The sequence below is a fragment of the Heptranchias perlo genome, chromosome 9, assembly GCF_035084215.1.
Source record: "Heptranchias perlo isolate sHepPer1 chromosome 9, sHepPer1.hap1, whole genome shotgun sequence".
In the NCBI taxonomy this organism is placed as follows: domain Eukaryota; kingdom Metazoa; phylum Chordata; class Chondrichthyes; order Hexanchiformes; family Hexanchidae; genus Heptranchias; species Heptranchias perlo.
Window position 1 is genome coordinate 73,531,014 of NC_090333.1, and position 25,908 is coordinate 73,556,921.

The 25,908-nt window shown below is 40.8% G+C and overlaps 1 protein-coding gene across 1 annotated transcript in view; it reads left to right on the forward strand.

Annotated features, from left to right (window-relative positions):
* Positions 1-25,908, forward strand: part of astn1 (astrotactin 1) — a 2,273,142-nt gene that overhangs the window by 1,356,935 nt on the left and 890,299 nt on the right. Inside the window, exon 11 of the mRNA XM_067989612.1 lies at positions 1,744-1,894. Coding sequence (XP_067845713.1) covers positions 1,744-1,894 — 151 coding nt within the window. The remainder of the gene's footprint in view (positions 1-1,743; positions 1,895-25,908) is intronic.

Sequence of the window (25,908 nt, forward strand, 5' to 3'; positions counted from 1 at the left end):
GGATGAAGGAATAAAGAGCCATATATCTGAGTTTTCAGGCAACAGTAAGTTAGGTGGCACAGTAAGTAGTGTAGATGGGAGCAGAAAGTTGGAAAGGGACACTGATCGATTGAGTGAGCAAAACTGTGGCAGTTGGAGTTCACTGTGGGAAAGTGTAAGGTTATCCACTTTGGACCTAAGAAAGATAGATCAGAGTATTTTCTAAATGGTAAGAAGCTAGGAACTGTGGAGGAACAGAGAGACTTTGGGGTTCATGTGCAGAAATCACTAAAAGCTAGTGGACAGGTACAAAAAATAATTTAAGAGGCTAATGGAATGTTAGCCTTTATCTCAAGGAGGCTGGAAAACAAATGGGTAAAAGTTATGCTACAGATGTATGAAGGTCTGGTTAGGCCGTGTCTGGAGTACTGCGTTCAGTTCTAGGCACCACACCTCAGGTTGGATATATTGGCCTTGGAGGGACTGCAGCGCAGATTCATCAGAAATAATACCAAAGCTAAAAGGGTTAAATTATGAGGACAGGTTGCATAGACTAGGTTTGTATTCCTTTGAGTATAGAAGATTAAGAGGTGATCAAATTGAGGTGTTTAAGATGATGAAAGGATTTGATAGGATACAGAGAAACTATTTCCTTTGGTGAGGGAGTCCAGAACAAATGGGCATAACCTTAAAATTTTAGGCAGTTCAGGGGTGATGTCAGGAAGCACATCTTCTCACAAAAGGGTAGTGGAAATCTGGCACTCTCTCCCTCAAAAAGCTGTTGAGGCTAGGATAATTGAAAAATTAAAAACTGATATAGATAAATTTTTGTTAGGCAAAGGTATTAAGGGATATGGAGCAAAGGTGGGTAAATGGATTTGAGGTACAGATCAACATGATCTAATCGAACAACAGAACAAGCTTGAGGGGCTGAATGGTCTACTCCAGTTCCTATGCTCCTATGTGATGAATTCCTTTTCATTGTGACTGCTGCATTTGGCAGCCTCAGATTGAGCCCTAGCTGATGGTGAGTAGGAGCCTCAGTTCCTAGTCTGGGCATCAAACCCGACTGTTGCTTTTCCTTATCCCTCTCCCCGGTTAATAAGATTCATTACTTTGAAAATAGAAGCTTTGAAATGTACCTGTATAATGGAAGCTTGTTTTGGATTCATTACTAGCTCGTTTATTATGTTTCGTTCCTAGTTAATGCCAAAATCATGTACACGTCTTCTCCACAATTATAATATATCCATAGAAATTATTCAGCTTCCTCATTATTATAATAATTACTATTGCCATTGGAGAACAGTTTAATTTCAAATTAACACTGAGATCTTTGTCTTGGATGTAACCCAGCACAAGAAACTTATCCCCAAAGGCCTAATACAAGCCAAATCTTTGTTTAATCTCATATCATAGTAATGTGGGTGGATTTCCTTTTACTTAAATCATCAAAATCTGCAGTGAAAATCTCTCATCTGAAATTCTGATTTGGGTGGAAATGTATGCTCAAATCAGAATATGGGTGATTTTGGTTTTAAAAGAATATTCAGTAAGTTTCCATTTTACAAGTCTGAATGGATAACTGACTGAAAATGAAAATAGAGGGAGAATTATTTTTTGAATTCAAACAAATGATGCTTACATAAAAATGGTACCAGTTACTTTGTTTTGAGATAAATCCTCCTTTGCTTTATTTATGATTGGATTGATATTCAATGCAGTACTCTTTGTATCCTCTAATTTTCCATTTTTGTTTTGCAGAGAAGAAGCAATGATCTCTGCTTCATTTGACAGCCTTGAGGTCCTTCTAGACTCTTTCGGTCCTGTAAGAGATTGCACAAAGGACAATGGTGGCTGCAGTAGAAACTTCCGCTGTATCTCTGATCGCAAGCTTGATTCAAGTGGTTGTGTGGTAAGTAATGTCCATTCATGGGTGTGTTATAAAAGCTCAATGGGGTTTGTCTTGAACCTGATATGATGCATGAAGCAGTTTGCATGACCAAATATGATTAAAAGGTATATTTGGATGCACAAGTTGCTGATATTGGGTATCATACAGCATCAGTTCTTTCTTTTTTTCATTCCATCCCCATTGCTGTGATCCTTCTCAGCAATAAATTTTGCATAGCCTGACTGATAAATGAGAAAACCTTTTCTGGCTGTGCAAGTAAGTTCTGGAACTCAAACCTTCAAATAGCTGGGTTTGGGAGCTGAGTTCCAAAAGTACAAGGTCACAGATTACACTGTGCACCTTCTGTTTTAGTCTCCACATATGTCTCAGCTACACTGTTTACCATTCATTAACGATATGTATTGTTTGTTGATTACCAAAAGCTAATGATTCTGAACTTTTCATGAATTTTCTGGTATCCACGTATAGAATGTTGGACTTGTATTATTTCGAAACAGTACTCTTCAAGAATTCCCCCCCTCCCCAATTTTTTCCCCTCCCAATTTTCTCCCATCCTCTCCTGAAGGTACAGCTCATTCCATGGGTGGCAACTGGCCTCTGACCTCCCACCCAAGTGGTCATTCCTCATGTGTAAGTCTTGGCAGGAAGTTGAGCTGTGGATGTGGGCCGTCATAGCTGAGAATCCTGTCCTCACCAGGTATCCGCAGACATGCACTTGCCAGCAGGAGTTACTGGATATGATTAGGCCTGGGACTGGCTAAAATTTCCCCCTCCCTAGCCTGAGGGTACTGAGGCCAATTGTTGTTAGACTTATTGATTCCTTGGCTGGGATCAGCTAATTCAGCACAAACCAAAAATGGAACCTGCCAGCCTCATGCTTTGTATAGCTCAGAACCACACCGGGTAGTGTGTTTACCCAGTAGGCAGGGGAAGCAAGATCAGTTTTCAATTTTGAAGCTTATGGTATCATGCAAATTATGCTTTTTACTGCTTTTTGTGCTTCATAGTGTTAAAGAGCAACCAAATTTGGAGTAACCACAAGGAGTTAAAAGCATCTTGTTTATGTCAAATGTTTCTAGACTGCTAATGTAGGAAATATTCCAGCTGGTTTAATGTTTTATTTTAGTTTCTTCAGACAGAATATTACTAAAAAGTAATAAAATCCAAAACTAAAATAAGCCAGCAAAAGCAGAATAATTAGAAAATCATATTAAAACCTATTGATTTTGAGGGCACTTATTCAGGACAAATCAAGAACAGGAATGAGAAAAGACCATATGATGGATCCAACTTGCTCTGACTGAAGTCTATCTTTAAGACATGTCTTAGATAGATCATTCTATATTCATCGACTGCAATAAAAGCTTATATCCTTCCACTTCTTGTTTGATATATTTACTATCTTCATTTGTAACAATATTTTATATATTCTGTATTCACTACACTTGATGATCTATAGAATTGTAGCTGCATGCTATATATTGGGACCGATAACTGCATTTAAAGTGATAGGCGTCTTTTATTTGATAGTGGCAGGATATTGCTCCACAATTAGTGTTGTGAAAATGAAAATGTTAATCATGGGTTACACTATTTTGAACATTACTGTGCTCAACATAGATATAAAGAAGTCTGGAACCAGGTTTCCAAATTGTCTTGTCCATTTTATTAGGTAATTATTGTGATCTTGCATCACTCTTTTTGTGTACCATTGATCAAGTTTCTAATGGAGACTGACAACAGCTGTAACTTCTCACCTTCATGAACTATCTATTTCTTAGTATCACCGTGTCTGTAATTGAAAATGATTCAGTGCTGTGGGTTCTTGTTTCAGGGAGTAATCTGTGCTTCTCAAAGCAAGGAATGTCAGCCATTGAGATTATTGACAATCCGAATATAGATCTGTAGTTATAGGGCTCTCATTTTTGAACCCTTCTTCTGGATGGGTACAATGTTTGTTGATGTCCACTCACATAACAAGACATTGGTCCACAAAGACAGTTGAGTTGGGGAGGGGGGTGCAGCTAGTTCACAAGATAGGGCTTTGAGAATCCAAGAACCTATACCATCCAAATTGCAGCTTTTCAGGAAATAATCTTATCAAAGAGATGCAGAACTTTCTTGTGCCTAATTTTGATTCAGCTCATTGGGCTGCTGCATTTTAATGTGACTTTTTATGATTTACCAGCAAATATGATATGAACAATTGCGTGCTATCTACAGGATAATAGCACTTGACTTTTTTTTTTCCCCATGATGCATGATAATGGAATTGGACCCAGTGTTTGATTATCTTTCACCAATTCTTGGTCATTATCTGCGATTACTGCGATCTAGAGTTTATCTTGGGCCTTGTACCTCTGATGGTGGGTTCTTTTGATATTAGGAAGAGACAAACCGCTAAGCTTCTCTATTTTGGCTGCCCGATCATTTTCATCGATAAAAGCATTTCCACTTGTTGGTTAGTAATGCAGTACAGCTTTTAGCAAAACACAACTGATACTCAGTGCCAGCTGTTATCTGTTCAAATGGCATACGGCGCTCCGGAACCCTGAGAGTGATTTGGTTGGCCTCAGCCGTAGATGACCTTTTGAGTCTTAGATGAAATTGTCAGTCATAGGTTGTACTTTGCTGCTCAAGACGGTTCCAGTTCGCCTGGTGAAATAACCAAATCTTATTATTGTTCCTTTCAAGATATTAGCAAAAATCTCTGGGATGCAGGCAGTTGGTTTTCAAAAATGCCAGCTGGTACTTAAGAACTGACAGCACAAAGCAACCACTTCCTTGAGTCCAATCACTAAAATCACGTTTTACCTCTAATTTAAAATGCCACACTCCAGTTTTATTAACTCACAAAATATGTATGGCAGACCGCCCATGGTGAGTTGGAGGATTTGCTGGTATACAACAATAGGGGCGTTATGCCATATATGACAAAATGTGTTATTAGAGCCGCTAATTTACAGTGACTTAGCAATGAAATTCTGCTTTAATTATATGGTATTCTTGGATTCTTATCAGTATTTTAAGGATTGAATTCTGCATCTGCTCATTTTCTGTAAGAGCTGTAAATCATTGGCCTTGATTATTTTTAGATTCATAAATGAGTTGCCTTTATATTATAAAAACATATTCCTTTATCTATGCATTTAGTTTATGTTCCACATCCTTTTTAAAGCTGAGGATACAGGATTAAGATGTAATGCTAGATGTACTAGGTTATACGTAGGTACCTAAGATTTTAACAATACTGGTGGGGTGGGAGTCATGGACATAAGCAGCACTAAAGGCATGGTCCTGGGCTTTGGTAGCTCTGGGGATTGGTCTTGGGATTTAACTGCACTGGTGTGGGAATCCTGGGATTTTTCAGAAGTGGGGTGGGATTCCAGAGTTTGGAGCATGTGGGAATAACCTTTGGATTGTGGCTTATATTATGCTGGTGGCACTGGCCCCAGTAAAACGGCCTTTAGAAGGAAGTGGATCTGGAGTGGTATTCATTATGGTAAGTGAGATGTTGTGGTTTGTGGGAGCACGTTATTTAAGATTTGGGAGGTGTGTAGGAGTTGTAAGAACGCTGGGTTTCGGTATCCGACAAATATATGTCAAGGAACCAGACAAATCCTTAACCCCTTGCTTAACTCCTCACTTAGGAACCATCCGGGAGTTTTACTGCCCACTTTAGGTCTAGGAGTGAATAAAGCCTGGGTAGACTCACCAAACTGTCTTGCACCACCCAGTTAGGATTGAATTGTGTCCACCTTACCTACCCTCAATAAGGATACCCACAAGCTGCTGAGGGAATGAATTAACCCTTTCTTGTCAAATCACCGAGGAAGAAGTCAGACAATAAGTAACGCACTAACAACTATTGACTACAAAATCGCAACTTACAGTTAAGCATTGAGCAATTAATAGATATAAATAGATGTAGTCAAGCTCATTTAGCAGTTTGAATGATAAGCAATTAATGGACAGAGTTACTTTACAAAATGAGTAACAGGTTATAAAGGCAATTCAGTGTATCATTGTAATAAGCATTAACAGAATGCTGAGTACTAAATTATAGCTGAGATGAGTGTCTGAGACTACTACAAATTGGTGAGGTTAAATTAGGGTAAAATTCTCAGATAACTGACAAATTAACAGTCTACTGGATAGATTAAAGTCTCTATGTTGTTGATCAGCAATGCTTCCAGAGCTTGTACGATCTCGTCCTTATGAGCCGTGCGGTTGAGCTGATCTCCTTCCTTCTCTGGGGTGCAGGCATTAGCTTCTGGAGCAATGAGTTGATAACCTCGCCACCAAGGTGGCTCATCTGTTCCACGTGGATACTTGATTCCGGCTGAGCCCACCCTCACACAAACGTCAATATCTGCTAACAGGCTCAACTCTCAGCTGATCTCAGACACCTGTACAGCTAATTGACACAATTATCAATTGGCTAATGTGAGCTGTATAATTTGACTTCCATGGCTCTCTGTCTTGAATATACTTGTACAGGTTCCTTTCTACATCTGCTAGGTAAAAATTACTTACAGAAATGGACTAAGAGAACATAAGAGAATCTTCTGCTAACCAACAAAGGGAAACTACATTTAATGAAGAGAATCCGAGAAAGACAAAACGAGACTGCTTCGAGGTGTGCCAAGCGCCCTCTTTTTATACCTTAATTTCAAAAAGAAGCTTCATACACTCAGTTGACCAATCTGAGTGACATGTGTTTGAGAAAGGTTCACCCCTTTTGCTGTCAATCACTTTTAAAACCATGAAGGTTCCTGAGTTACCTTTTGAGTAAGTGAAGCCTGAACACATCAGATTGTGGATCTCCGTTTTACAACCCACTTTACCTATCTATCTTTTACTTCTTAAAGGGTCGCACACAAATGTGAGGGAATGTGATATGTTTATGTCCGACTAAGTACTTTTCCTTGGGTTTGTGCCTCTCCTATCGCACAGTTTTCCACACAAGACCAGATAAGGCGTGACATGTTTATGCTACCCCCTAGGAGTTATTCCTGGTTGAAGTCTTCCAAATGGCTTTCTAACCCTAGCAAGGAAAGTACTGTTTATCTACAGAAGCCTTTATGACTTCTAGCTTAGAAGTCTTTTTTTTGGCTTAATTGGCTTAGAAGCCTATATAGGTTTAGTGATGTTAGAATTAGGTTTGGATTAGTTTGCTTTCCAAACACTTTCCCAGCATTTAGGTCAATTACTGACTCCATTTTGAGTAGGCAGCTTTTAGCTGAAGTTCATTTTGAGAGCACATTTCATTAAGGAACAAGCCTGTAGGAAAATTGACAGGGGGAATAGATCTGCGGAATAAAAAAAAGATAATGGCAAACAAGTACTTTAGTTCTGGAAGTGGAGTAAGTGCTTTCAGACTCAAATGCAGGTTAATTAGCGATGATCAAAGAACAAGCTTGGGGGCAGCGTAGGAGTGTAAACAGGCTGAGATCGGCAATAGGAGGCAGCAGGACCCGGCCCAATGGTGAAAAGGCACGATGGTGCTGGTAAACAAGAGGCTCAGGCGCTGGCCCCCTTGGCGCGGTGCGGTGACAGTGGGACCTTACCACAATATAAATACAGTCAATACCTTCAGAACTCAAGTGCTGATTAACCAGTCAAGATCAGCAAGCAGACATAGGAGCAGAAGACATCCATTTATACTCCGCATTCGGTTCAAATGTCCTGCAGCTCGGGATGTGGGAGCGTGCACAGTGGGGAGGATTCAAGAATAATAGTGCGCAACGCACTGGTGTCGGGCAGAGTGAGTGCTAGTCATAGTCTAAGACAGCACAGGACAGGAATCAGACAGGCAGATGAGTGTAAGCAGGAAGCTTAGCATCGAAAATGAAAATTGATCTATGCAGTCACTGTAAATCAGTGGCCCTGCTGTTTGACCACTACATGGGATAAACACTCCTGTTGTTACAAGACAGCAAATCATCTGACTCACTGTGAGCAATGCCACAGATCTCCTAGTGTATGTCTGCGTATATGTATGTATCATAGAGACTCTGAAAATCCTTAGGTTGTGAAATCGACTGTTATGTGGTATCGCTGATACCTTCCACCACTGATACCACCAGAGTGTGAGAGTTCACTGGCAGGACAACTAATTTGGACAGTTAGGCAAGTATTGTGTACCACTATAGGTGCATCTATGACGGTCACCTGCCTCATACAGCTGCAAAATCTGTTGCCTGTCCACCATTTGGTGAAAGGTGGGGGGAGGGTGGGGGTTGCCTAGGCCCAAGCAATATCTCTTTACCCTCCTCAGATCCATGGGTAAGGGGGATGATCAGGTTTTTTAAAAATTGTCACTTTCTTTGGGGATATAGATTTCCTTTCTTAGCTTGGACCTCACCTCCCCCCAACAGAATTGTTGCCCAGCTAGCTGCTAGTTATGTCCCATCTCATTGAGTGTAACAGCCTCCAGTACTACTTCAGTCCTGATTGAAAGAAAGAAAGAACTTGCATTTATATAGCGTCTTTCATGGCCTCAAGAGCCCCCAAAGCGCTTTATAGTACTTTTGAAGTGTAGTCACTGTTGTAATGTAGGAAACACAACAAACAATTTACGCATAGCAAGGTCCCACTAACAGCAACAAGATAAATGACCAGATAATCTGTTTTAGGCATTAGTTGAGGGATAAATGTTGGCCCAGTTGTTGAACTCCCCTGCTCTTCTTTGAATAGTGTCGTGGCGTCTTTAAAGTCCACGAGTGGGCAAATGGAGCCTTGGTTTAATGTCTCATCTGAAAGACAGTACCTCTGACAGTGTAGCGCTCCCTCAGTACTGCCAACTGAGATTATGTGCTCGTCTTTGGAGTGGGGCTTGTACCCACGACCGTCTGGCGCAGAAGCGAGAGTGCTACCGCTGAGCCAATGCTAACACTAAGTCAGGTAAGTGGAAACTTCGGCATACATTTGCTTTGTAAGAGGTGGGTGGAAGTTTTGCCTCATTTAAGGCATGTCAGAAAATCCTGGAAATTGTGGAGACATAGTGCAACTTAATGGGCTCAATTTTAAACTTAAATTGCGGGTGCTTAGGGACAGGGGCGGGGGGGAGGGGGCTGCAAAAATTGCAGAAATGCAGAGCGGGTTCGGAAGCCGGCTCCAACCCGCCAACTTCTGAGTTTCCCACAGATGCACCTGTGTGCGCGCGGGCGTCCCAATCCAGAAGTCCCGCCAGCAATTAAAGCCGGCAGGATGATAGTTAAAGAACCAAATGTACCTCATTGAGGTACTTAAGGCACTTTACTTGTGACATATTAGGTAGTTGGAACGATTTTTAACTTCCCATGGCTTCTGATTCAAACCTGGTTTGGGCCGGATCAGGCAAAAAATAAATTAAATAACAAACCATTGCACCAAGTTGAAACACAAAATCAATCTACCTTTCCACCCTTGTCCGATGTCTCCCTCTTCGATGTCCCCCTCTTCCCCCCTCCCACGACGTCCCCATGATCTTCCCATCTCCCCCCCCCCCCCCACCCCCCCCTCATGTCCCCCCGATCTTCCACTCCTCCCCCCCCGCCCCCCAATTTTCTGTTCCAGCGCCAGATGACGTCTCGCCCCCCCACCTCACCCCGGGCATTGAAGCTCCTGTCGGCAGCCAGCCTGTCAATCAGGCTGGCTGCCGGGCGCAAAACCCAGAAAGAGCTTTAAACACCATCAATTACATTACGATCGCGTCAGAAATGGTAAGGTTTTTTTTATTCGGGTTTGCCAAGTGCACCTTCACCCCTTCCCCACCCCCTGCTGCCATCCCGCCACCATTTCAAAATTGAGCCCAATGAGTTCAGTGAGTTTCAATAAGTTCTGCTGTTATCCTGCCAAAGCTACAGGAGAAGTTGAACCGAACCCCCATGAAGTTTTGGGGCCATAATCTATAATATATTAAAAACCTCATACCTGCATGCACTTCTTGCCTACAGAACTTTAATTCCTGTTGTCACATTTTATCACACATTTGTTTCAACTTTTTCTGTTATAAATTTTAACTTTCACATTTATAATGGAAACTGCCTATATAAACTTATAACACTGCAATTACATCCTCCCACCATTGTGCCTCTGTTTTGTCTTCCATCCCCTTAGTCAATACTGTAAAGAAACTTATGATCCAACCAACTCTAGTCCTCTGCTTCCCAAATTGCTCCAAGTTTTGTTATTTAATTTTAAACAATAAAAATTGAAGTATTACAATAAAAATAAGGACAAGAATTTGTGAATTAAAAATAGGGATTGAATTACCTCCGCCCGCCCTCAATCCTGCTTCACTTGAAGACTATACTTAGTCTTGATTCCCCATGTGAATCCCCACTGGAGATTGACTAGTGTTATGCCTGCACACAGAAAGGCTTTAGTACCAAACAGTACTCTGCTGTAGGCTGTTGTACATTGATGCAAACAGAATGGTGGTAAAGAAGAAAGTTTCCAGAACTGAGAGCTTCCCTTTCTTTGGCCTGTGTCCTTTCCTGGTCCACTTGAGTCTTCTCCATGTCAGCTTAACTGGCCGACATAACTGGCTATAGCTCATTGGAGCTTTACTACTCTGCGGTAATGCAGAGGACCAGGAGCTTAAATACTTTGCGAAACCATTCGAAGTGGAAGTAGTTCTGAAACTGAAAGCTCTCATCGGCTGCCTTTCAAGTAGAAAGACAAAAGGCTCCCAGATGCTTTAAAGGGGAGAAGTCTGTGGCCAAGGATACTGTTTGGACGCAAGTCTTATTCAAAACTGATTCAATAACATTCCTCCCTTTGACTTTTATCCCCATAGGCATGTAAAAGAAGTTTTGGTCTTGTACTTAAAGGACAGTTAGGCCCATTACACTCGCACCTTCGGAGTTTGAGATGCAGATGAGTTTGCCAGAATCATCAGGGTTAACCCTCCCACCTGCTCTTAGCCCCCCACCCCCGACAAATGCACAACAAGCTAACTGATTGAATTTTAAATTATTGCCAAACCAACATTGCCTCGGCTGAAACGATGAAACAATACCATAAAAAATATGTTTTTGAAAATTTTTATTTGAGAGAGCAACATGTTTTCAAGGCCAGTGAGTTATCCTGTGTATTTGATGTGCCTCATTTTATGACCTGCTTGCCTCTAGCTGAATGCCTAATTTCCACCTAAAATTGTATGGAATTGCTGGACATATTTCTCCCTAAAGCATCATAACAAAGCACAGAGGATTTTAAAAAAAAATTATAGCTTATCATTGAAACTCCACTCATATTTGGAGCAAAATGTTTTTTTTAAATAAAGACACTTGGTCAATAAAACACTACAAAAACGAACATGCTTCTGTTGTCTATTGGCGAGAACTTCATATCTGTCCCATAGGAAGGATGGCAACAATTTTATCCGTCGTTGTTCCAATTAAGTGTAAGCAACAGGATGCTTGGAATCAGCTACTGCCCATGATATACCAACTTATAAAATCCAACACTGTTTAGGGAGAAAGTACTCTTATATCTTTTAAGTGATTGGCAAAAGAACCAAAGGCAACATGAGGAAACATTTTTTTACAAAGTGAGTCCTTATCATCTGGAATGGACTGTCTGAAAGTGAGGTGGAAGCAGATTCAATAATAACTTTCAAAAGGGAATTGGATAAATACTTGAAGGGAAAAAAATTACAGGGCCATGGGGAAAAAGCAGGAGAGTGGGACTAATTGGATAGCTCTACCAAAGAGCTGGCATAGGCACGATGGGCTGAATGACCTCCTTCTGGGCTGTATCACACTATGATACTTGGCCTCCTTTATTAAAGCCTAGCAGTCACTAAGCATCTAGGGCTCCTATGTGAGAACTGCCTGGAGCTTATATTTATCTAGGACAATTGTGAGCTGAATGTGCACCCCATAAGATAATTTTATAGCTGTCCTAATTCAGATCATTTGCTGGATGGTATTTTGAGCTGTCGGAACATCTTGGGCGTGGGTCATAGGGAAAATCAGGCAATGAGGAAAACCACCTGGAATGGAGCCAATTCTGTTTGCTATCCATTTGGATGGAAAATCGGGCAGGCTCTTAGGGGCATGCAAACCTCCCTGCTTGACTTTCCTCTGTACCTCGCGCCCAGGAGATCCTATACGTCCAGCCATAATAGCAGGATGATCTGTTTCAAAGTTACTATCTATGTCACTGCAAAGCCTCTCGGAGCACCCACACCGTTAAAGTCTTCACAAAATCCATCAAAAATGAACTGAAACTATACAAACCCTTGCCACTCCAAGGATAAGTTAGCCCATCAAGCATAATGGACTACCGGCACCGTGGACAAGATAACCAATCTCAGGTGTTTGATGCTAGGGATTCACATGGAAGATTGATCTGTTTTTATCGGGTCACTCTTTGGAGTTCTAGTCCTTGATTGGCTCACAACAGGCTACAAAGACTATTTATTTGAGCCAATCTTTCTAGTTTTTTAGATGTAGTTTTTGTCCCCAAAATTGACATGAGACTTGGGATGCAGAAAACAAAAACATAGGTAAATAATCTTAAAGGTGTTCTTTTTAGAAAGAGAATAGAAAGAAATGCATATTCGTTTGGACAGCAGTTGAATAGGTTGAAATTGCACTGCAAATCAGATTTCTTGAATTCGTCAGCAATCTGAAAGCCAGTTTTGGACTCTGGGACATACACATACTATGGTGTTTGGTTTGGTAATGCTGTCACGTAATGCATCCACATACACATCATACCAAAAGCAAGAATTGAAATGAAATTGAAAAATTAAGGAAAAGCTTTCTCTGGACAGGCATAATGCCCCCCCCCCCCACAAGTATTATAAACATACTTTATTGCTGAACTACAGTATTTGGTATTCACCCAGCATCCTGATTCACACATTAGGGATTAGGGATAATTTACAACTTCTCCGCCTGGATGGTAACCTGGTGAGGAGGATTTCCCGCCCATTGTGGAAACTGCCCGCATTATATCCCACTCCACCAGATTCCCGCCTAGGTGGTGAAGTTGAAAATTACCCCCATTATCTGTGAAAGACCAAAGTTTATACCACTCCTGAAAACTGTGAAGCAGTTTTGAAACCGCAATTGCGTTGCGGGGTGGGGGGAGGAAATCCACCCACAATTTAATGCACTATGGCAATAGTTTGTAAATTCGACAGTCACACTACTACATTGCAGTGAAGCAGAATACATTTTGTAGTGACACAAAAATGGCAGTTTAACTGCAGTCTAAAATTAAAAATTGGGGAGGTAGAGAAAGAATGGAAGAAAAAGTGAGCAGGAGTAAGATGTTGAAAATGTATTTTATTGAAAATTGCATGAAGTATTTTTGTAGTATAAGGCTAAGCTTGTATTACAGTAATGAGACTGCTCCTGACATCTGAATAGCTTCATTACTGTAAAATCAATTGTTTTTAGTGTCAGTATGAGCCAAAAACTTTATTAAAAAGATAACCCAGAGTCTGCAGTATGCTGGACTCTTAGGAAAGTAAGAATTAAAATGTTTACATCTCTCGGCTCAAGTATAACAAAAATTAGGGGTGGTGATTTATTCCAAAAGTAACTCCCTCATCACCTATGAGTCATATGGTTTGCATCATGTGTTACTTTATGCAAAATAAACTATTGACCCTTGATGTACATCCAGTGTACTGTCATGAAAGGGTTAATTTTATGCTACAGTTATTTTGTGTGACACATCAATTTAACAAACTGAAACACCGTCACAGTTCAGCTGTATTGTTGATTTGTTTTGGAGAATGTTGCTGATAAATTTATTCTATGTGTCGTTCTGTTGATCCTCTGTCTTGTTACTGATGTATCAAAAAGGGAAGCTCTGAGAATGTGGCTTTGTGGAATATTATATAATGGTTGGTGCTCTGTTTGGATGTGTTCAGCTGAGCCACAAAGGAGCTCCTCAGCTCCTTGGAGGATTTATAATTTATTGTTGGGATACAACAAAAAGCTTGCTACCTGATCGGTAATTCCCCCGCTCACCTCTCTCCATCACAACCTTTCTCATCTCTCTCTATTTTATTGGTACAATGGCGGTCATTGCTGCTCTGAACTTTGCTTTCTTGTTCATCCTAAGCTCCATGCTTAGAAGTTCTACACCATCTTCCTCCTGCTTGGGTCCTCACTGTGTTGTAATCAAGACTCACTGTGCCATTGCCTACCCTAATTCATTCTTTCCCAGGGATTCAGAACTGTGGAACTCTTTACTTACATCAATCTTCTACAATCTACAGGCCTTCAAAACCCAAGTTTGGCATCACCACTTCTTGATTTACCTTTTCTTCTCTCCTGCTTTTTGTGCCAACTTAGCACAGTTGTTAGCACTTCTACCTCTGAATCAGAACATTGTGGGTTCAAGCTTGACTTGAGCTCATAATCTCAGCTGAGGCTCCAGTGAAGTACTGAGGGATTGCAGTGTTATTGAAAGTTCTGTCCATCATTGTTGGAGGTTCTGCTCCAGTAATTCCGGGAGATGTTAAGATCCTATGGCACTGCTCAAAGAAGAGAGCTCTACTAGTATCTGCTAACTTTCCTCCTTTGTCTAGCAGCAGAGCAATAGGTTAGCCGTTAATTATTTCTTGGCTATTTCTGTAATTTTGCTGTGTGCAAAATGGCTGCTGCCTTTGCTTACATAATAACAGTCGCTGGATTTCAAAGTAATTAATTGTATGTAAAGCACTTGGAGATTTTTCTGAGAGATGAGTTAATGCTATTTATAAGTGTACAGCTTTATTTCTTTTCATTCTTCGGAGTTTTTCTGTGTTTTGGGGTTTGGCTCGTCACCTAGGTTTCTAAATTATAGAAAAAAATCTGATATCACAATGGATGAGAGGGGAAAACCCTCACTATTCCTACTCCTTTCACCATTGCTTCTGATCTGGGTGCTATCAAACCACTACCCCTTTCCACTTCGAGCATACAGACACATGCATGCACACACCTTATTGTGTTGTACATGTATATGTGTATATATAATTTTTTCTCATTTTATTCTTTAATTTTGTTAATAGTGAGACTTAGAAGCAATAAGCAGGTAAGTCCGGCTGAGTGCAATTTCCAAATGTATGATACTAAATAAAGTTACAAAAATTACTTCTCATCTCCTGAATCCTTCAGTCATTGCTGTTTGTTTGGTACGTTAAAATAAATAAATCGCTGGCAATGAATTATAAAGCAGTAATTCACTTGACGGACTTTGATGATGCACTTAACTGGAAGAACGAAACTTCACTGGTTTATAAATGTCATCAGAATGCTGAAAATAAATTACCCTCTTCAACGCATCACCAGACATTTATTATATACAAGATAAAGTGCTCTAGTTATTATGCAATTTTTACCACATTGGTTACTATCTCTTCTATATCTAAGTCATCTGAATACCTCGATTAGAATCCAGCCTGCAGTTCATACCTATTGTATGTCGTACAAACCATCTGAAATCTTCAATTAGTTTTCAAGCCTGTAACTCACTTCTAGATATCTATTATTCTATGTGTAGTATGCAAAGAACATTAAATAACTGGATACCAAATAAAAGTGTTTAGTCGCCTGGTAAAGTGACATAATACCCCATCACTTCCATTATGCTGTCAAGAAAGTGAGTGGGGCTATTTGCAGCTATACTGTGATGCTCAGGCTGTTGCTAAGTTGCACCCTCCAGTCAGCTCCCACTCATAGGTTGCTCAGCCAGATTTTCTGCTCCTACAATATTTGCAAAATAAATAATTAAATATTTATCTATCTCTCTATATCTTCTGTATGGTGCACCCTTTCAGTCTACATTAACCTTATGGTCTGTGTCACAATTTTCAATCACACTTTTTAAATCAATATTTATAAAGGGAAAGTCTTATGTTAACATACCAATACTTTCAGAATGGGAAATTTGTATGTCAATATTTAATAACAGGAAAATCCTACATCAACATTTTGCCCTATCACTTTGTTCATGAACTTACCAAATCATTCCAAATGCTTTTTTTAAAAAAACAGTGCCCTGATTAGTATTGTGTGTTACATGGGATAAAACAGTGTGTCCTTCAACTTATCGTGATCATACATTAAAAGTTATGTGTGTAGCATGCACTTCCTTTACGTGCTGCACTTATAGTGTCACATTTTGTCAACAGTCTTAAAGTAATACAGCAGCAAATAAGAATTGAAGACATGGGGAATATATGAATAAACAGCAAGCAAAACAACTAGAATAATCAATGGCTCAAAAAGTGCATTGCATGTTACATGGCATAACACCCATGTTATAAAGCAGCAAATCCTTTGACTCATTGTGAGCAATGCCACAGGAAATCTGCAAGCAATATATTACAAGCCTTGTGTCTAGTACGCACTTCCCTTAAGAATTACATTTATTTCCTGTCAGCATCACAGTTACTTCCTGTCACACTTTTCCCATTGCATTGTTCCCGTCACTTTTTGTTGATTGGCTCAAAGTAAATTTGAACTGAAGATGTAGGGAGCATATGAATTAAAAGTGAGGAAATCAATTAGAAATGCTGGAGAAACTAAATAGTTATGAAAATAACCAATCATGAATGACTAGTCAGGAACAACCAACAATGAAAGAAAGATGGTGAACCAATTGAATCACTCAAAACACTTATTGAAAAATATATAAAAGTTACAAAACAGAAATAAGCCATTCGGCCCAATCAGTCCATGTTGGCATTTACCCACCATGCGAGCAAATAGTCCTAATTGCATTTTCCTGCTCTTATCCCAGAACCATTTATCCCCTTTTCCTCCATCCAATCTAATCTTGAATGTTGACCTGAATTTCCTTGATCTCTGTTGCACCACAGTTATGCTGTTCACCAGAAGGAGTTACACGCAAGGTCACTGGGTAAATTATTTTAACTATTTAAGTAATTTAAGTGTAGAAACTGTAAGTTGCTGAACTTCCCCCCTCCCCCAAGGACACTTTTGTACAACAACGTAACCCTTGAAAAGCATTCTACGGACCCCTGGCAGCAGCAAAGCACTGTCTGACAATGTGATAAGCAGCCAGCAAGTGGTTTTACTGGCAATTTTCACCATATCACTTGATGGCGTCTCTCACCCATATCATCAGTCCAGATTGACACCATCATGCCCACATAGGTGCCTGCAGTGCCCTCTGGGCACCATGCCAAGGCAGCAAGTAAAAGCACCATAACTGGCTTCTCTGATGAAGACCTAAGAGGTTCAAGACAGAAGTCTCACACTCCTAGGCCTTTTTACACCAAGCCGGACACCAACAGTTCGTCATGCCACCAGGAGGGAGCTGGCACTGGCAGTAACTCCCAACTCCTTTACACCCATAACTGATCAACAGTGCAGAAAGCAGGTGAAAACACTTCACTAGAGCAGGCAAGGGAAGCATGTCACCACACTCCCTCTCCTCCCTGCCCATCCTGGGCACCACCACACTTCACCCTCTTAAAGCAACACTCACATTTCTAACCCTTCACACTACACTCTGGGTAAAGGCACCTTAAACTCCTCTAAAACACACCAACTCCCTTGCACAACCCCAAAACACCTTCCTCCACTCTAACATCCTCATACCTTCAAATCTCTCTCTTCACTTCTCACAATTGCCATGCACTCCTTAACTGACAGCCTTACCCTCAAACACAATTTTCCACCCCCTTAGCTTGCAATAAAAATGTTTGCTTTGAAATACATTGGGTACTTGTCTCCTCATTTGTTATTTATCAACATTACAGTAAGTTAGGAAATAGACCATTCAGTAGGTTTGCACTTGCTGGGCCAAAGAAATCTGCTGTGATGTCATCCGATAGGGTGCGTAGAAGAAGGTAAGGCTGAGGTGCTACTTCTGCAGTCGATCAGTCGGTGAAGACATTCTGCACAATCTAGCCTCATGCCCCCTTGCAGCGGTGAGATTTTAAAATACCCTGCACCACTTGTTGCTATATTTTCTTTCTTCCTTCATCACCCTTAATCTTTTAAAGGTGATAACTTATGATGGGGTTCAATTCCATAAGTGGGCAAAACTTTCTATACTTCACCCAAGTAGCCATTCTCCATGTGTGAGCCTGGGCTGAACCTGACCTAATCCTTCGCAGGTGCACTTTCCAGCACAGATCAGGGAATAGTGGTTATGACTAGGCACCTTGACTCAGTTTCCCTCCCTTCTCCCCCACCCACAGGGCACTGAGGCTAATTGCAGCACCCTTCACTGCTGCTCCAACTGTGGTCAGATCAGTCAACAGATCAAAAATCAAACATGACAACTTCTTATTCTACATGGCTTAGTACTATACCATCTCAGTACATTTACCTACAATGTCATGAAGGGAGCACATATACTCAGAACTCCTGTGGTTAATCAGAGGATATTCTGTTTTATAACAAACATTTATTCAGTGGTTGAAATGAAATTGGTAAGAAGGGATACTCTGGAATTGTCACCTTTTACCCAGGTCAAAACCAAATCATGTTTGGCCTGATTGTTTTGGAGGGGAATTTGGGGATGATGGTGCTCCCATGCATGTTAACTGTTTTTGACTAAGGATCAAAAAAACAGCTGCAACAGCACAACATTGAAGATTCAGGGCTGGTGGGAAGAGAATGCAGAAGACTCTGAACAGGCATTGAATTTTATACTCCAAACACCATGCTCCTGGTTCGTAGATAGCAAATTTGAGTACCAAAGTTATCTGCAAACTATTTGTCTCAGGTTGCTGTTAATCTGTAAAACCATGCATGCAAATCTTTTAAAGTCAGCTTATCATCTACTAACAGCAGCACTTTTCATGCAAAGGAAGGAACATGTCTTGAACTTGCTGACTACTCCTAACAAAAGCAGCTTGCAGAGAGAGTGCAGAAAGAATTCTGCTTGCTGGAAATATTTCAATAACTTCTAAACTGGTCTCTGTGCTCGGTAATGGAGATGGAATTAAAATTGCCATTGAGGTTATGTTCCTATTTTTGGCTAAGAATCAAATAGCTGCACCAGCACATCTATGACCCGGGGAAGGTGGGAATAGTGTGCACGAGACTGTGAACAGGAAGAGAAACAATGCACAAAATTTGGCGCAGGAACCATGCGAAACTGGAAGAGGTGCTGGAGTGGGTGGCAAATGCCCTGGGAAATCCAGAATTGAAGTCTAAAGTATATATAATCATCTGTGATGTAAATGACCGGCTCTGACTTGCTGCAATGTGGCAGTAGGGATTTGTGATCCTCAACTGCATAGGATCATACAGGTTTTTTGGAGAGCCACTGGTGAAGGCCTGTGTTGAAAATGGAACCCACTGTGTGGATAGAATGTATAAAAGGTGGCAGGTGGGGGGAGTGAACATGATCTAATTGAATGGCAGAAAAGGCTCAAGAGGTAGGTTGAATGGATACCACTGTTCCTAGATGGTGCATAAAACTTGACAGGTGCAAAGAATAAGCACAAGGTTGAAGGTGGGAGGGGAAAGAAAATGCACAAGACTCAGGCCAAATGGTGGGAAAAGTGAATGCACAGGATAGGTGGGCAGGGAGATGAAAGACTGAAGGTTGAGGGGGAATAATTTACAAGACTTAAACGGGTGGGACAAGAAATGGTTGTGCACTCAGGCAGTAAAGTTCAGGACCAGAATGCTGTATTAGACCATTCTGGGCAACTTTCACCACACTTATCAGAATTATTAACACAACATTAACTGCTTTTGGTAGTAACCTCTTAATCATGTTATGCTTCAGTCATCTTTTCCTTAATGAAAACAAGTTTAGTTCTGTGCTCTTATCTTCATAGCTTTAAGTCCTGGGAACATACTGTTGGTGTCCTTTTAAGTTAGGGTGCCAAAAATTGCACATTGTTTCAACTTAATCAAGCATCCATGAGATGCAACCTAATACTTGATTAGCCTTGTTAATGATAGCTTCACATTGACTGGACACTTTCAAAGAATGGTCATTAATCACACAGAAATCCTTCTCCACTGTGTTATTCATTCTGGCCATGTTTCATGTTCCAATTTCAACATTTATTAAAGGTACATTTAGCCACATTAAGATCCAGCTGGCATTCTTTAGCTATTCTGTCTACTTTATCCAAATAAACACCCATGTACCTTCACATTCATTTGTGTCCCTTGGATGCTGTGTCCCATTCCTTTATCAGTACTTAAAAAAGCACCACTGTTTTTGAAGTTCAAATTTCACAAACTGTCTGAAACTCTCATTACCGAACTATATAGGTTGTCAAATGGAAATCAAATTTAGAACAAGAGTCTCTTACACTGGTAGAATACAATCTTTATACATGAAGTATAGAAAACACAACTTAAAAAAGTAAAATCCAGTGTAGTACTGCACCATGCAGACCAGGTTTGATCCCCATCTGTGCTGAGTTAACTGATTTGAATTGGGATAATACCATTTTCCTTAGCATCCCTGGGTTAGGAAGAGGATAAAATCAGCCAGAGTTCTCACTGTTCAGTAGCTCCTCCTGGAAGGTACATGTGCAAAAGTTCAATGAGACCAGGCTCTAAGCTGTGATGCCTTCTGTGGTTAAATAGCCTGCAAAGACTCATTGTCTAAGCTCACGCATGAAAAATGGTCACTTGGGCATGGTACGAGAGGGCAGTTGCACCTTTAAAGCCAGACCCTAGCCCAGCAAAGGTCAATGCCCTGAGGAGAGCACTGGAAGAATTTTCTTTTTAAAAAATCAACATTGAGTGAGTTTGTGTAGAGTTTTTGAGCCTAGCAACAGCTCATTATAGTATTGATATTGATTTCACAGTAATGGGATAAACAGTAAGTTACAAACACAGTAGGAAATGGAACTTTGAGTTGTTTACAGCTGCTCTCAGTACCCACAAGTACTCTAGTATTTGAAATGATTGGCTTGTGCTGCTCAGCCTTTAGTAATTTGAATTCGTGAGAGTTAAGAAGATCCTATCTTTATCTGTACACATATAATTGTTGAACACATTGGAGACCTGCTTTATGATTTCTCAACCTGTTTGTAATGCAGGATATTGGAGTTATTTTAGAGTCCTGCTCTTGATAAGCCAAAATGGAATATAGAATCATGGTTGAGTAATCACAAACAGGTGGAGAACAGATGCTTAGCCAATCAGCTCTACAAATCAGAGCAAGTGAACATGCACAACTGGAATTAAAAATGAGCAGACTCATTGAATTGTTAATATTACCAGCATGACTAATTTAGCAATGCAATCTGAGGAAATATGTTCTGCAGCTGGGAAATTATATTCATTTTCTTTCCAATCTGGTACCAGAGAGACCCACCTAATTTCACCTTGTTATTTGTGAGAGAGGATGTTTGTAGTCAGTCTGACTAATGCTGCTCAGCAAGTTCCCCATGTTTGTGAATCGAGTTTGGAAGTGCATGCTGTCTGAGCTAACTGGTTTAGCAATAGAAAATAAGCCTATAGAAATGTGGTAGGACAGACTTTGGCAATATTTTCAACTTCATTGGGTTTAATGTAAAGTGATAACATCAATCTGAGGCCTTTTATTACAATTGAAAGTGTGTCAAGTGTTGTCTGGTTACCAAAGTGATTGAGAACTAGATTGCAAAAGCAGAAAGTTGTGTGTTAAGGGCTTAAGGCTATTGGCTGGCAGCCACTTGGAGAAGCCTGTCTCTGCTGGGCAAGTGCTGTCAGTGATTACTGAATAGAGCATTGGAGGATAAAAAAACACTCCATCTTATGGTGAGGGAACAAAAGCCAATTTTAAGCTCAATCTACTTCAATCATGCTGCTATTCAATAGTATTGATGGGTATTATGGAACGGTATTTTAAAAAGTTTTATTAGGGTACATTTATACTGCAGAGATCAGTCTGAGACCAGTGCCTGCAATATCGATTCAAGCCAGGGAATGTCTAGTTTATACTGGTTGGCTCTGATTGTCCTTCACCTCCCCAGGAAAAACCTCCACATAAATGTGCTTACAGGCTGAGTTTTAAATGTTTTGATAGTGCTGAAGAGAGTGTCCAGATTCTCTAAACACACAAATCACCTCCAGGGACCTCCTGAGCACTTATTAAAGTTATTGTTAGTTGATTTAAAAGATTCGAGGTTGCAGGTAAAGTCACCATATAAATGCTTTCTTAGACATTGGTTTTTAGACTAGTTTGGAAGCGTGGCAGGATGGATTAGCCGAGGAATTCTTACATCGAGTTACATCAAAACTACAACACAGAAACAGACCATTTGCCCAACTGGTCTATGCCGGCATTTATGCTCCACATGAACCAACTTCATCTGGCCCTATCAGGATACCCTTCCATTCCTTTCTCCCTCACGTGATTATCTAGCTTCCCCTTAAATGCATCTATGCTATTTGCCTCAACTACTTCTTGTGGAAGCGCATGCCACATTCTTGCCACACTCTGGGTAAAGAAGTTTCTCCTGAATGCCCTATTGGATTTATTAGTGGCTATTTTATATTTATGTCTTCTAGTTTTGGACTCTCCCCACAAATGGGGGATTCCAATGAAACACAATACACAGTGGTGTCATTCTGTGCTCTGTATCTATAATATATCATGCCTAGACTTTTAATGCGTTCAGGTGAAATCTTAAATTGGTGTTTTCATGATCTGTTGACTGTACTTCATTCATGGGGGACATCTTGCATGCATCCTGAATTTCGTTCTTGCTGAACTGAGTAATACAAATTTAAAGTGCTTGCCTGTAGTCGCTGAATTGTACTGTGGAGGTCTGATCACATTACTGTAACGTGGTTTAGCATATGCTCCCTATGCAGAAGAAATGGCATTGCCTCTCTGCCTGTTGAGTTGGTCAAATAAAAAAAAATGCAGCATTCAAGACATTATTGTTAAATAGTAAGCATAACCAAATAAGATATGAGGTTATCGGGAGCCTGGAGTCCAGAGCGAGCGCGGACCTGTGAGAAACCAGGGCAGAGCATCGGAGCAGGTAAAATGCAAGGCCCAGGGACTAGGCCTCAATCGGGGTTCCGGAGTCTAGAGCAAGCGCAGATCTGCGAGAAACTGGGGCAGAGCATTGGAGCATGTAAAAAGCGAGTCCCCGGGAGCGAGGAAGAAACCTAAAGTGATGTCAGTACAAGAGACAGAGCTGATTCGTGAGTTTTTGTTTAAGTCTTTAGTTTATTTCCATTAAGTTTACTTAGTAATCTAATAGAGGATAGCAGGGCAGATCAGACCCATTGAAGGTATGGCTGTGCCATGTGGGAACTCCAGGATGCTTCCCGGAGGATTGGAGGACTGCTAAGGTTGTACCATTGTTTAAAAGGGGAGAAAAGGATAGACCCATTAATTATAGGCCAGTCGGTCTAACCTCGGTGGTGGGCAAATTATTGGAATCAATTCTGAGGGACAGTATAAACCGTCATTTAGGAAAACACGGATTAATCAAGGACAGTCAACATGGATTTGTTACGGGAAGGTCTTGTCTGACTAACTTGATTGACCCTCCTTGTTACCGCCTCAAAAAATTCAATTAGGGTAATGCGTTTGATGTAGTCTACATGGATTTTAGCAAGGCTTTTGACAAGGTCCCACATGGCACACTGGTCAAAAAGTAAAAGCCCATGGGATCCAAGAGAAAGTGGCAAATCGGATCCAAAAATGGCTCAGTGACAGGAAGCAAAGTGTAATGGTCAACGGGTGTTTTTGTGACTGGAAGGCTGTTTCCAGTAGGGTTCCACAGGGCTCAGTACTAGGTCCCTTGCTTTTTGTGGTATATATCAATGATTTAGACTTGAATGTAGGGGGCATGATTAAGAAGTTTGCAGATGATACAAAAATTGGCCATGTGGTTGATAGTGAGGAGGAAAGCTGTAGACTGCAGGAAGATATCAATGGACTAGTCAGGTGGGCAGAAAAGTGGCAAATGGAATTCAATCCAGAGAACTGTGAGGTAATGCATTTGGGGAGGGCAAACAAGGCAAGGGGATGCACAATAAATGGGAGGATACTGAGAGGTATAGAGGAAGAGAGGGACTTTGAAGTGCATGTCCACAGATCCCTGAAGGTAGCAGGACAGGTAGATAAGGTGGTTAAGAAGGCATAAGGGATGCTTTCCTTTATTAACCAAGGCACAGAATATAAGAACGGGGAGGTTATGTTAAAGCTGTATAAAACACTAGTTAGGCCACAGCTTGAGTACTGCGTACAGTTCTGGTCACCACATTACAGGAAAGATGTAATTGCACTAAAGAGGGTACAGAGGAGATTTATGAGGATGTTACCAGGACTGGAGAATTTTAGCTATGAGGAAAGTTTGGATAGGCTGGGGTTGTTTTCTTTGGAACAGAGGAGGCTGAGGGGAGATTTAATTGATATGTATAAAATTATGAGGGGCCTAGATAGAGTGGATAGGAAGAACTGATTTCCCTTAGCAGAGAGGTCAATAACCAGGGAGCATAAATTTGAAGTAATTGGTAAAAGGATTAGAGGGGAGCTGAGGAAAATTTTTTTCACCCAGAGGTTGGTGGGGGTCTGGAACTCACTACCTGAAAGGATTGTAAAGGCAGAAACCCTCATCGCATTTAGAAGGTATTGTGATATGCACTTGAAGTCCCATAACCTACAAGGCTACGGACCAAGTGCTAGAAAGTGGGATTAGGCTGGGTAGCTCTATTTCAACCGGCACAGCCACAATAGGCCGAATGGCAGCCTTCTGTGCCGTAAATTTTCTATGTTTCTTTCTACAGGACCGAGTAAGTCTGACAAAATTGGTAGAACAATGGCTTAGCAAAAATTAACTACAAAGTTCACTAAAGAAAGATGATGGACCTCTTCGGGGATAAACAGAGACTATATAGGCAATGGTTTAGAAAATGTCCTGGCCACAGAAGTGATGAAAATATGCCCAAGGGGTATTCAGTGATGTGCCATGGATGCAACGAGCCACTTCCACAATGTCTTATCACTCGCAGTTAATGCTTTTCTTTGATATTATCCATTAAATGTACTGATCCAGCTTCAATCTTTGGTAATGGACTTCTGGGAACCAGACTGATTCCTGGAATGGCAGGACTGTCTTATGAGGAGAGATTGGGTCGACTCGGCCTGTATTCACTCGAGTTTAGAAGAATGAGAGGGGATCTCATTGAAACATAAAATTCTGACAGGGCTAGACAAACTGGATGCAGGGAGGATGTTTTCCCTGGCCGGGGGGGTCCAGACGAGGGGTCACAGTCTCAGGATACGGGGTAGGACATTTAGGAATGAGATGAGGAGAAATTTCTTCACTGAGGGTGGTGAACCTGTGGAATTCTCTACCACAGAAGGCTGTGGAGGCCAAGTCACTGAATGTATTTAAGAAGGAGCTAGATAGATTTCTAGACACAAAAGGCATCAAGGGGTATGGGGAGCGAGTGGGAATATGGTATTGAGATAGAGGATCAGCCATGATCATATTGAATAGCGGAGCAGGCTTGAAGGACCAAATGGCCTAATCCTGCTCCTATTTTCTATGTTTCTATGTATAAGAACCTATTTTAGCACGTCCATGAAACTGAAATGTTATATTTCTTCCACCGGGTTGGGGTTATTGTAATAATTGGTCTGTCTGTCTGCAATGGTGATGTCTTAAGGAGCTATTGGTAACGAAATAAATAAAAGTATACTTTCCAAGCAAATCAGCTATGATTTGACTTATACTTGGGGGAATTTCCTGGAGATTGATAGTTCAAATGTTGAACTGTTCCTTGAGTTGAATATCTGAGTTGCTTTCTCTTTGTCACCTGATCTGAAATGCATATCTGGGTCTTTTGGACATTGCAACGCCATTACAACTGTTATGATATCATTGTGTTCACTAGTCAAATGTGAACAATTTGAGTTGCATGTTCTTGTTATCAAATGGTCACATATTCAGTTGTGTGACCGTAGCCTTAACATGGGCAATATTGTTTTGTGATCTCTGTCCTATTATGGTTAGGATACTCAAAAATATTTTGTCAAAGCTCAGAATCCTAATGCATATCTGTAACCATCTCTATCAATAATCTACTGGCTGTGACATTGTCCCAGAGGTG